This window comes from Coffea arabica, chromosome 7c, assembly GCF_036785885.1.
Source record: "Coffea arabica cultivar ET-39 chromosome 7c, Coffea Arabica ET-39 HiFi, whole genome shotgun sequence".
Classification (NCBI taxonomy): Eukaryota; Viridiplantae; Streptophyta; class Magnoliopsida; order Gentianales; family Rubiaceae; genus Coffea; species Coffea arabica.
In genome coordinates this window covers 13,286,708-13,299,939 of record NC_092322.1, presented here as the reverse complement: position 1 = coordinate 13,299,939, position 13,232 = coordinate 13,286,708, and the positions used below count along the sequence as shown (strand labels likewise).

At 33.6% G+C, this 13,232-nt stretch overlaps 1 protein-coding gene and 1 long non-coding RNA gene across 3 annotated transcripts; one reads left to right on the top strand and one right to left on the bottom strand.

Annotated features, from left to right (window-relative positions):
• Positions 1-1,131: 1,131 nt before the first annotated feature.
• On the top strand, positions 1,132-6,986 carry LOC113698030 (ubiquitin carboxyl-terminal hydrolase 27-like). Of its 2 annotated transcripts, XM_027217697.2 has the most exons (10): positions 1,132-1,561; positions 2,038-2,164; positions 2,839-2,939; positions 3,025-3,258; positions 3,594-3,662; positions 3,762-3,890; positions 4,119-4,256; positions 4,527-4,589; positions 4,901-5,260; positions 6,258-6,986. In XM_027217697.2, the coding sequence occupies exons 1-10, from the start codon at positions 1,265-1,267 to the stop codon at positions 6,522-6,524; spliced, it is 1,785 nt and encodes a 594-aa protein (XP_027073498.1). In that variant the 5' UTR covers positions 1,132-1,264; the 3' UTR covers positions 6,525-6,986. The 2 variants fall into 2 exon arrangements, with proteins under 2 accessions (XP_027073498.1, XP_071914211.1); XM_072058110.1 differs by lacking the exons at positions 3,594-3,662; positions 3,762-3,890.
• Positions 6,987-10,329: 3,343 nt separating this feature from the next.
• On the bottom strand, positions 10,330-10,959 carry LOC113697945 (uncharacterized). The gene is made up of 2 exons (XR_003450056.2): positions 10,845-10,959; positions 10,330-10,750 (listed from the first exon to the last, which is right to left on the bottom strand). It is a non-coding gene; the product is annotated as an uncharacterized lncRNA (long non-coding RNA).
• Positions 10,960-13,232: the final 2,273 nt, after the last annotated feature.

Genomic DNA, 13,232 nt, shown 5'->3' with positions numbered 1-13,232 from the left:
AGGAAAACTATAAGACAATTTGCAAATCTAACTAATTCATGCCAATTTTCCAAAAAATAGAGTTTTGTAAAATTATACCTTCTCCTTGTGAATACGCCCTTTAATTTATTTAACGTTATTAATTGTCATAACTAACCCTGATCTTTGTAATATATTACTCCATGTAATTGAACATTTTACTTATACTTAATTTAAATTTTCTCATATTACTAACAATATATATATCTAATATTTTTTAAAGAAAAAATTGCAGTGTTTATATTTTTGAAAATTTAATACTTGAAACTATGTTGATGACCTTAAGGTTGTTAAAAAAAAAAATTGAACCTAACCCATACAAAATTTGTCATGCATTTTCATTGGGGTTACAAAATGTAAAATATATATAAATAATTAACCTAACTAACAAAAATAGTCAATTATGCAGTTTCATTAGGTTATAAATGTAAAATCCAGATTACACCACAAACAAACAGTTATGTTTCTCTAATATGAATAGATAATCTCAATTGTAAGAAAACAACATGAACATATATTAATTTGCATCTCTTTTATAATGCATACCATTTGAATCACAAAACTATATGCACATATCCTCATAAGTGAGAATTCTTTATGAAATATAAAAATAACATCACACATTATATATCACAAACCAAGCATTTTAATTAAGCATCAATTTATACAATTCAACCAGGATACAATTGCCAAACCCTATTTACAACGTTAAAAAAAAAACATATACATTTCTAATGAATGATATAGTTTTTTTTTTCCTTTCTTTTTGACAATTATAAGTTATTATTGCAAGGAACAATTGCTACAAACCTAAAAATTTATTGTAAGATTATTGTTCCTATTAACTTGATGTTAAGTTCGTAACTGATAATTTAGTAGAGTAACATAAGATCAAGTGTGAAGGTGGCAATTATTAGTGGACATATTGAAAAAATTAGCATAAAAAATTTGAAATTACACACTCTCATACAAAAAGCAAAATTATAAAGAACTTTATTAGAACTGGAAAAAACAAGTGTATAATTTAGAGCTTCAAATTAGCATGAACCATATAATACAGCACCATAGCAGTCAAATTGCAAAAGGTGAAAAAAGCAGTCAAATTGCCAATTCCCATATTTTTGGGGCAATCGGTAAATAATGGAAAGAACGAGTGCCAACGAAGGCGCGATAGATTCCCCATAGTACCGACGAAGAGATACAGAAGTACTTGACAATTGGGATAGGTAATTTTTGTCTATGAGCCATGAAAATTCAAGGAAGAATAGATATTCAGTCCCTTGTAGAAAAATTGAAATTTGGAGCCAAATTTTTGCCCCAAGTGAACTGGAGTTCACCAACCGGGCTTCACATATCAGTGGCTGCAAGCCTTTTGGGTGCTACTGGCTTGATCTTGGCTATCAAAGATGGTAAAGTTGGAAGCTTTATCAACTTTGGTCTACCATGGTCATCATCTGATGGACTTGTTAGTTCTGACAAACATTGGGTTGTGCCCGGATTGCAAAACCTTGGAAACAATTGTTTCTTGAATGTTGTTTTGCAGGTATATTCATATTCATGACTTGGCTCTTGTTTTTATTCTATTTTATTTTTTGTGGCTTTACCTCAATGGATGTTTGTTTCTGAGCTAATTTTATGCCGACTTATAGTAAAGTTGGGAACTTTTTTAGCTTTGGCCTAGCATGGTCATCTAGTTCTTACATAAATTGGGTTATATTCGGATTTCAAAGTCTTTGATTAAGATTTCTTTAATCTATTCTTCACATAGATCAAATTTATAATTGTCTTTTTATAATTAATACACACTTCATTGGGTTGTTTGTTTTTGAGCTTATTGAATGCTTTTGGAATTTTGAGTTGGTTCCTTCTTGTTTCAAATTTAACGTTGGTTTTTCATCTGCTAAGTTATTAAAGATTGCATGTTGTTGGTATTAAGTTGGAATATATATTGGGGGCTTTAGTACACATTTTTTTTGTTTCTTTTTGAGTATTTCGTCTTATGCCTACCTTTATTCGTAGGCTTTGGCTAGTTGTTCGAGTTTTCAAAGATTCCTCGACATCGTCTTTGAGAAATATAAGTTTCCATCAGTAGAAGAGAGTGCTAAAGCATTGCCTCTTACTGCTGCTGTGGCATCCCTGCTGGAAGGTTTGTGTAGAACTTGTGTATAAATGGAAATTGCTTTGAATTTGGGTAATTCCATGCTAAATGAATGAGCATGCCTGCCCATTTATGCCTTTGGACAATGACTAATTATGGCAATTAATAATTGGATATGAACTCAGTTGGTCTTGCTTAATTGCTTTGTATAGTTTTCATTGAAGGAATGCTCTGAAAGTTATTTTAATAATAATAAATGGTTGTTAACGAGCGCTTTATGATCCGTGTTGCTGCAAATATGAATACGATTTGTTATTGGGCAGGCTAGAAAATTGTGGCAATTTTCTAGTCTAACTAGCTAAGGATATGCCTCTTTATTCATGCCAGAAATTGCATTCAAATGGCTGTTTTGTCACATTGGGAAGAGTCATGTCTATCCGTTAGGGAATTTGCATTTTGTGGCAACTTGATGTTTAAGTCCTTCATTGTTTTGTACCTGAGGTAATCTGATGTAACTTTATTCTGTAATCCTCAAATCTGCACTGGTTTACGATATAGCAACATCAGCACCAAGAAGTGAATAAATTAGTAGAGAGAGTATTTCTCCAACTTGGATGTGTTAAATTATAAGCAGCTTTCAGCTTACCTTGTGGGTCTCATTAATAGTGGTTGTTTTTTTCAGTTTTTCATGGCAAGTTTATGTGTTTAATTGTATCCTGCAGAACTATGTATGGTTCAATATGTGAGATCTGTACGAAGCCCGCGAAAGGTGATGGTTGCGATGGAGACTTACATGCCAAGTTTCAGCTTAACTAGCCAGCAGGTGGGCTATTGAATAATCAGTACTGGAATAGGTTGTGCTAGGGTTACTTTTTATCTGCTAAATGGTCAAGCTGTTCTATGTGTAGGATGCAGAGGAAGCATTCTTTCATCTTCTCGCTTCTTTGAGGGAAGAATTGTCAGAATCTTATGTTCACTGGACCAGCTCCTTGGCTGACGCAACTGTACTCAATAATTCCAGAATTCTTGCTCCAAGAAAGAGGCTAAGGGAATCTGAACAGCAAAGATGGCGGCGTAGTTTCCTTGGACCTTTTGATGGGATCCTTGGCAGCATCTTGACCTGTCAGAGTTGTTCGTTTCAGGTTGAATGGTACTTGTGACACTATTTCTCATTTTGATACTGCTACTAATCTTTAATGGTCACTGCTTTCAAGCAGCTGTCCAAGCTTAAGTGCATGTGTTTGTCTTACAATTGGAATTGGATTTATTTGGAACATATGAGGAGCTGAAAAGCAAGAACTGCATCATATTTATTTTCTCCTGTCTATTCATTGTTTAAAGATGAATATGAGTTTCTTCTTTTCACTTATTTGAACCAAACTTGTAGTTCCTTTAATTTCTTATCAGCTTCCTTTCCTACATGCTCTGCAATAAACCTGATTTTGCTTATAGCATAAACATTTTGCGTGCTCTGTAGATCTCTCTGGATTTCCAATTATTTCATAGCTTACACCTCTCGCCGGTGCTCAGTAGTGGTGGTACAATTGTAAGTTTGTAAAATACAAAGTGTTTTGCTGCAAATTCTTCTGGATTCTCTATTTGGTGTCATCATGCTGGCCATTTTTTTTTCCCCACAAACTTCCAGATGACCGGATGCTCCTTGGGGAGTTGCCTGAGCCAGTTCTTTGTTTCTGAACGACTTGATAATTACTTCTGCAGTCACTGCTGGCATAATGCTGCTATTAAGTACCTATCCTTGACACGTGAAAATAAGGTATTTTGCATTGTAAGTTATTAAAGAAAGTGAATCAAGTCTGCAAGTGCTAATGTAGATGCTGCTTGTAACACTGTCACTATGGAAGTCATGTCTACGTAAAAGTATTTTCAGTACTTAGCTTTTTCACATGAACAGATACTGATTTTCTTGTTAACCCTTTCACTCTTAAATCATGCATTTTATGGAGATTTTTAACTATGTAACTTAGGCAAGCTTTCTTCTCAGACAGATATTGAAAAGCTGAAGCTCTGTAGTGAGGATGATTCCTGTGACTGTAAAAGTCTCTGTTCTCTTAGACCATTACCCTGGTCGAACAGCTACTCAAGAAGTTTCAAGCAGCTGAGTATGGCACGTAGCCCACAGGTATCGCCACTACCGTCTTCATGGTCTTTCAAACTACACTATGTGCTAAACAAAAGTATGGAAGGCATATGAATATCAAAGCTGCTAAATTAGGTAATAGTCAGGAATAATACATTGTGCATTATGTACATTGGTATTTTCAAATTTAAGCACAATATATCCATGACATTGGCTTTTGATTCTCTTGTAATTGTCAGTTTCTCTTTAACTAAATCTACTAAAAAAGTTTCACTTCTCTGCATCCTTACCAGTATGGTCTTTCATGTGCAGATTCTGTGTGTTCACCTGCAACGTGCTTCAGTGAATCTTTTTGGAGAACTAGTAAAAATTCAGGTATTCTTTTTGGTTAATTTTACACAAGTTCTCTGGAATTCTTTGCCAAGGAAATTTATTGTCTTGGTTTTGAAGTGTCTAACTCCATCCATCATATTTTGCACATAGAAAAATAGATTTCATGATTTTCCCCTGCTTATGTGTACCATGATTTTTTAGAGCTATTTCCTTGCACCAGATCTTAATCATGATCTCTTTTTTTTTGTGAAATTTTGTTGTAGACTAGGTTTTATTGGTTTTGCAGAAACAACTAATGCATATCTCTGGGTAGTCTACTAATGGCTATTGTATCTGCGTTATGGTAATTCTAGGGTCACATCTCTTTTCCATTGATTTTGGACCTCTCACCTCTTATGAAGAGGGGATTAGTAATAAAGAGCTTGGAAGAAAATTTGCAAAGAGGGCAAGTACTGTCCAAATGTCAGCCACCCTTCCCTTGTCCAATGCAACCAAGTATGGAACATACTACAGGTCTGATAAATTGCAATGGGGAGACAGCAAATAAATTTCCTTTGGAAGCAGAGAATCCAGATCATGAACAAACTGTCTATGACCCGCCAAAAAATGTTCATGCTCTCAAAACTTGGCCAAAAATGCCTGGGAATGGAAGCTCTGTGGACTTCATGATGCACTTTAGGCCTATTCATTCTAATGACAAGATTAGCTTAGAGGTAACAAGTCTAGTACTTTGCACACCTTGTTATATCTAACCGGTGATTTGCCACATCAAAATATTTTCAGTTACTTGCACCGAGTTCTGCCTGAAGATCCATTACATTTGAAAAGCAACTACAGAAAACGCAAAATATTTGTCCTTGTTTTCAGTCATACTTTGTAATTGCAAGTTGTTTCATTCATTTAACGATTGAGAAATTTTATTTTCTGCTCAAGGTCTATAATTTTTTTTTATCTTGTATTCTGTTTAATGTGCTGACTTATCTGAATGAGTCCACAAGAATATATACTGCATTCATATGGAATTCTTTAGTTACTTGGTATTGTTATGGTTCTCCTTGTTATAAACTCTGGAATTCTTCCCCATGCGAAGTTTATTATGTTTAAACTCTGGAATTCTTCCCCTGTGATGTTTATTATGTTTAAACTTTGGAATTCTTCCGCATGGAATGTTTGTTGTGTTACAAATAGCACTTGTGCCAATAACCAAGCAAATTTTTTTGTGGAAGACACAGGAAAGACAACTGCCTGGTGGTACATGCGTTAAAGATATGAAAAGCATAATGTCCATAGCTTTCATGAGACAAAACAGTGAAGTTTAGAGAAGCTGATATTTTTCCTTGGCACAGGCTGATTGCACTTCTATCTAAATGCTACTTTGAAATTGGAGAACAGCCTTTATGTATCCAGTTGTTGTTTGAACTGAGATTCAAGTAGTCAAATTTTTCTGGATTATGCTAAGTAGGTCATAGTCATCTGGCTTTCATTCTCCCCCACAATTACTGATCACATCTCCTCAACCCATGATTTATTTTATGGTGGTCACAGCTGTTGTGAGTTTAACCTTACCTCTGAATTCAGCGCTGCATCGTTTTTCCCATCTTTGGTGTTTAAAGTCATTTACATGGGCATTTCTTTCTGAATCAAATATACATCTTCATTTCTAAGCAGCTAGGTGCATCATGCAGTTTTTTTATTTTCTTCTTGGTGCAGGTAGATGGACCTTCCACTTCTACATCTTCCAAAGATCATACCTACAGGCTAGTTTCAGTCGTCCAGCACTTCGGAAAAGTTGGAAGCGGTCATTACACTGTTTACAGAAGAGTCAAAGCTGAGACTTGTGATGAAGATCCAATTGCGCTCTTAGAACCGACTCATGCACGATGGTTTTGCATCTCGGATTCTGAAGTGCATGGTGTCTCAGAGAAGGATGTTCTGGAAGCAGAGGCTAGTTTGTTGTTCTATGAGAAAATCCACTGAAAACTGACTACTTCAAGAAATGGTGCTGCTGTTGTTTCTGGCTACCATTTATTATGATCAGAGTTACCTCGATCATCAACTCCTTCAATAAAGCCATTCTGTCATAAAATCTTTTAAAGACCTGAACAAGTACACAGATGATTGCTGACAAGGGATCATTTGACAGCTCTTACAGAAGCAAGATATGGCATTTCTTATGTTAATCTCACTTAGCATAGTACTTTGTACAGGAGAGGACTCTTGAGTTGATTCTTCGACACCATTTTTCCTTGAAATTTATCTTTACCACCTAGATACAAATATAGAGGGTATATTTTGTTTTGTTTCATCATAGGGTTATTGTTTCAATTTGTACTATAAACATGGCAGCAATAAAAGCTGTCTTTGTCCAGAAAAGAAAAACAAAAAGCTATGTTTGGCATATGAGAAAAGAGCCTGGGTGGCTTATACACGATTCTCTCACTTTTCCGTTGTATATTTTGAAGTAATCATCTATCTATATAATGATGATGGTGGATACACTTTCACTATTAAATGTATGATACATAATTTAAACTAAATTTTGTATATGTATCATATATTCAACTGTGATGGTGTACGCACTGTTACTGTCTTCTTGTTAATTTCAATTCATTATTTTGAATATGGTGATTGAGAATTAGGCTTAATAAACTAGTAATATTATATTAAGTTGGCCCTTAAATATTAGATGCTAAATGGGTGGCCTTAAATTATCCTATTAGGGCGTGAAACGCTAACTTTCCCACGAACAGGAGGAATGAGCTATGATTTAATTGCTTTCTTAGCTATGATTTAATTGCTTTCTTTAAGAATTATACTCCTCATTCAGTTTGTGAAGTGACTGATTGATGTTCAAATTAATAAAGAAGAAAAAGATGGAGGTTCATCTGAGGTTCAAGCAAAGTTTTAAGCCAAAAGAGATAGTAGATTTTTTCACCTAATCAAGAATCCTTAGAGTTATGTCTAGAATTCTACATAAAGCTTTTCTAAGTTATACTAGTGAGAGTTTTGCCTCTAGTGTTCTCTTCTCTTCTAAGCTATTTCAATGGGAGCTTTGTTTAATTATTGTTATTTTTTTCTCAGATCTAAGAAGTTTTTTCAAATCTTATATATAGATCTAAGGGAATAGACATGCATAAATATCTATGGAGTAGCTCCTGCAATGGGTCAAATCTGATAATTCACAGTGTAGTCTTTTATATTTTGTAATTCTATTAAATCTAATGATTTTTCAGATTAAATATGTCTGTGACATACTTTATGTATTATCTGACATTAGTGCAGATTGCTTTATCAAATAAATCATGCTGGACGATTTCCAACTAGTTTATTAATAATATTGACTTTTATTTTATAAAAAAAAAAAAAAAAAACACTCACTATATAAGCAATTTATCATTAATTCGACCACTTATTCTCTAACTCTAATTGATTTTTCAATGCTAACAATCTAAACTTTTTGCTACTTGAGAATTTGCCTATATTCATAACTCTTGACTTTATTAAATTTTGAAATTCTACTTTTCGAGTTGCATAAAATAAGAATATTTTGGATCCAAAACCTCTTATTTAAAAAAAAAAAATGGTCATTCAAAATTAAGATAAAATCATCTAAAGGACTATGCCATGATGATGAAAGTTGTCCTGTGCTCTCACCTGTCATTGTTGGAATCAATTTGTGTTAAACAGTAGTAACACATCTAAGATATGGAGCATACTGTTTCGATTCATTCCCACTCTTCCAATCAAGGGAAAAAAAGAAGAAGTCAATGATGTCAACGATATTGCATTGCCAAGAAACATTTGTTGACATGTAATTATTGTCAAGAAAGGTTGAGAAACATTAACAAGATCAATCATTAAAAACCTCCAAAGTCCAAACTACCACATGTTTTTACGTTTATATGTTGGGTGAGAAGGACAAGGAAAATATCACTTCTTAAGGTTGAAATTTGGATGTGAGAATTGAGCCTTTTGTCTAAGTCAAGAAAATTCAACATTTCAAATCTTCTTTCATTGTTTACTCAATTCAATTATGGTGCTTGTTTGGATCAAACTCCAACCATCAATTTGTGACAATTTGAGTATCAAGGTCATTATCTGTCGACTTTGGTCGGGTTACTCATATAGTCCTTCACAATTAAGACAAAGATGCTGCAACTGATTAATAATTATATGCACTTGGTTATTCTTTAATTTAATACAGTCTATAGTTCAATTTTCTGTCTTACCAATTTGACCTCAAAAATTTGGTGCAAATCAATAATTAGTTAGATTCATAAGCAGCCACAACAACTTTTTAGTTGTCTAGCCAGTTCAAATTGGGTCAAATTGGCTATAAAAATTAATATAAGTTTGGGAGCCACCAAACTGTGACAGAAGCTAAGATGGTAGCTAGTTCTTTGGTATGTCCAAATTCCAATTATCACTGAAACTAGTGGAGGGATGTGTGTGTGTGTGTTTCTATATATACATGTGTGTGTGTGTCTATATATATATATATATATAGGCAGTAAAATGTTGGTTTGAATATCATATCCTTTATTTGGTAATTAATACCTAAAACATATAAAACTAGAGCAGTTTATATATTAAAGTGCCAACTATCAACCATTTGCTGCAATTATGGAAACAAAGTATTTTTGGCTATATAATATAATTGTGCCACTTTCTAGATTTAGGGTACCAAAAAATAAATAAATAAAGGTGTTGCAATTTATAATAGAGTTTTTCTGACGGGTGCCTATGCCTCGTTAACACACATAAATTTCATTTAACCTGCCATGTATATACACATAGTAACAATTATTATTTTCTCTTATATTTATACACTTTTCCTAATTAATCTTATCTTTTCAAAATTCTAACACTTGAAATATATCTTAATTACAATTTGACGGAAAGTCTATTGTATTCTAGTGCAGGAAAGATTGTGCCAATTATAATTAAGGTGTATAATGAGTTCCAAACTTTCTTTGAGGTGCTAATTCAACTTGCTTGTGTAACCATAATTACACTGTTTAATTAATATGCCACCTCTTAGAATTGCTTGACATAGAGAAATACTTAATGACATTCATCCTGATGAACTGCAGAAAGTTAGGAGCAAGTTAAAAAATTTGTCTACATAGGTTTTCTCTACAAATATAAGAGTTGATTAATTTCAGCATTAATGCCATCTCTAGAACTTGTAGAAGAGTTGGTAAAAGTACCTTCACTATAAATGTCGTAAAAGAAAATTAAGCAATCCAAATTTATCCCCGAATGATGAATTCTTTAATCACAGTACTAGTTAAGGATAAAAATGAAAGAAAAAGCTTTATTTTAATTCTGGCTATCTTGTCACCAATTTCAAATCTTCCATAAATTGGCATATTTCCTAGACGACCATATGTATAATCTTCCAAAAAATCAAGTTGTTTTACAATGCCTAATCAGAAAAAAAGTCTCTTTCCCCATCTGGAACCTTGATTAAATCTGCAAAATATGAATGAAAGATAAACTAACTGAATTCTTTCCAGGAAGCTGGCAATTCATTGTCCTCAATTTAATTTGATGAAGCAAGGGACACAAGAATTCTTGTGTTAAGGGATATAGTGATATGACAAAATTAACATATATAATCACCTAATACATCCGTCTGATATATACTGCTTGATTATAAAATTCACTACTTTCTTTGAGGTTCAAGAAGAAGGAGATCAAGAACCACCACTCAAGTGGACCAGAAATAAGGAAAAAAAAAAGAACTCGATAATATGACAAATCTAAAATAAAAAACATGTTGTGTCCAAAAACTTCAGAAATCTCCCTTTTACAGCACTCATAATTCATGTACAATGATGTAAGGCCATATACAGTCAGCTTCTTCACAAAGAAAAGTTTCATAGGTTACCATATCTGTAAACCCTAATGCAAAATATATCTCTTCTCTTCTACTTTTCTTCTAACTAATTTTGTGACTTTCCTCTAACCTGCCAGAATCTATAAGCATAAGCTTGCATACTAAGTAGCATATAATATGCCTGCACTCATCTGATGGATTCCATCACACAACTCTTGCTAGTTATGAATTGGAGTTTTCTTTCTAGCTGGACTGTAATCCATCATTTCCAGTTCTTCACTGGTTGGCACCTCTTTTGTTGTTGATAGCATTTTGTCATCTGCCTTCTCAACTCCTCTACTTTCCCTTGGCGTGCTTCTTGCTGCAAGAGCAAAATCAAGTTCTTTGTTTTATTACAAATACACTATTTTTGCCTTCAAATAGAGGAAGATAACAAGGGCACATGGGATTTATACCTTGAGCAGTGACTAGGAGGAAGCAAAGCAAGAAAGAAGCCATGAGAAGAGTATGCTTCTTTGGGGCAACAGCCATAGTTTGATATTCTTCAAGCACTTTAAAGTTGAATAGATCCCTTTAATTTATGTATCCTGTTCTGCAACTGCATAGACTATATATAGAAGAATGTAGACAGACAACTTCAACTTGAACTGATGTGCAGAGTTACATTAAGGCCTGTTGCAGTATTAATTAGTAGGTTCTTATTCTTTGTACACATTCTACAACATGAGGACCCTCATGGGTCACAGAAGTCACCATCAATATTAGGGGTAGCTTTAATTTGCAAGAAATTTCCTTGCATGATATATGTAAATGACTTATTTTCCAAAAAGGGACTACATGAGCATCTCAAAAATGATTGTTCTTTAAATTTTTTTTTTTTTTTTTTTGGGGCGGTGGGGCGGGGAGAACAAGACTTGCCTAGAATTAAAGATGTATATTTGATTCAAAGAGGGTTTGAGAAACATGTTAGGAATCACCATGTTCGGATTAGAAGAAGAAAGCCTGTAATAATATGATTCCAAATGTACATAAAAACTTTAGGTAGTAAAATTTTCGGAAGCCTGGGTGAAGGAAAGCTTTTTGTCTGGATCTAGTCTAGTCAGTGATGGCTATAAATCACAATACTTGGCTGATTACTTTGTGATGAAGTTGACTTGTTTCCTTTCAAGGGTACTAGTGCTAATTTAGAACTATAAGCTTCTGTATTTCTCTTTCTTTTTAATTACTTTAGACTAATGAAGAAAATGATTAGTACGTGTCCAGAATTGCAAAATGGAAGGGATCATATTGTAAGTAAAAAAAAAAAAAACCTCTTCCTTGATATATATATATATATATATATATATATATATATATAGACACATACACACACATACATACATATAATTTGTCTCTTTTCTTAAAGGTTCCTTGTTTATCATATTAAAACATCAAGGGTAAAAAAACAAAAAAAACTCCTGTGATAAGTCTAATACACAGAAAAGTCTCCTATAGTTTCAAAATATACAATACGACACCTCATGTTTTGAACTAAATTATAAAGGTGACAGAATCCGTTAAACTTAACGGAAATGACTTATTGGCATCTAAAAAAAAAATTTATACCTAATTTTTATCAATTATACCTATTCTACCCCTCAACCCTCAATTCTCCCTATTTAGAAAATAAAATAAATGATTTTTTTGAGCTGTCTTTTGCTTAATTATATCAGGGCATTTTGGTCATTTCGTCTATTTCTGTTAAGTTTAACGGATTCCGTCATCTTTATAATTTAGTTCAAAGTATGAGGGCTCGTGTTGTATATTTTGAAACTATGGAGGGCTGTATATTAGATTTATCACAGGGGGCTTTTTTGTTTTTTACCCAAACATCAAATTTAAAAGTTTAAGCTGCCAGGTACTAAGTAGGAGCTTTGTTCTTGTGTATATGTACCTCCTCACGTGCATGTTTTGTGCTTTTCAGGGAGCAGCATATCAAATTGTTAGATTCTTACATTTTCATTTCCCCTTGTTTTGGAAATGTTGCTGAGTGCAAAGAATCAGTATGCAACATCATCAGGTCATTTGTGTTTTGATGTTTTAATTCAATGAACTCAGTTGAGAAAAAGGGCCACGATGGTTTTGCCCGAAAGAAAAAGAATACAAAAGACAGATGGATTTTGAAGCAGAAATAAGAGCCTCCTTATACAATAAATTGCTACAAGTTTAGGTACAATATAGCCAGCACATATAAACAGATGTTTGCCGTAAACATTATCAACTCAAGTCTATGGCAATAAGCAACCATTTAACCCAAAAAAAAAGAGAAAAAAAGCATGCAAATGATTCAATACTACTTCCGCTACTTAGTAAAATCACTATTAGTCACTCTAATCCTCGTTCCATCGCCCTGCTTCTTAAATCTCATCCATCCACCGCTAAATAAAAAAAACACTATTAGACACGATCCACAATTTAATCAATTTATTGTACAGATCATGTGCAATTCCATCAATTTCCTAGTTTGACAATTAAAATATAAAAAAAATATTGATTTAAATGAAAAAAACGTATGATTTATCTTTGATTAGATCGATTTTTGTCAAATCACAAAAAGGAGATCATGATAGTAATAAGCTGCAGAGACAGACGAAGACGATGGACAGCACTCCCCGGGCCTAAGGTCGTATTTGGGATAAGGCGATTGACAGCGTCTTGCTACGAAATTCACATGGCATGTAACACCCTTCAACCACCTTGTGGGTGCCCCTTTGTCTTCAAGAAATGCACATTAACCAAACATGCTGTTTCCTCCTAGTAGACCCTTAGAAAGAGACATAGATAGCATTCGAAGATCTTGAAGA

Excerpts from the sequence above, each read along its gene's own strand:
- LOC113698030 (XM_027217697.2), top strand. The coding sequence starts at position 1,265 with ATGAAAATTCAAGGAAGAATAGATATTCAGTCCCTTGTAGAAAAATTG. Across the intron at positions 3,663-3,761 it reads TCAGTAGTGGTGGTACAATT|ATGACCGGATGCTCCTTGGG; the intron begins GTAAGTTTGTAA and ends ACAAACTTCCAG. Across the intron at positions 3,891-4,118 it reads CCTTGACACGTGAAAATAAG|ACAGATATTGAAAAGCTGAA; the intron begins GTATTTTGCATT and ends CTTTCTTCTCAG.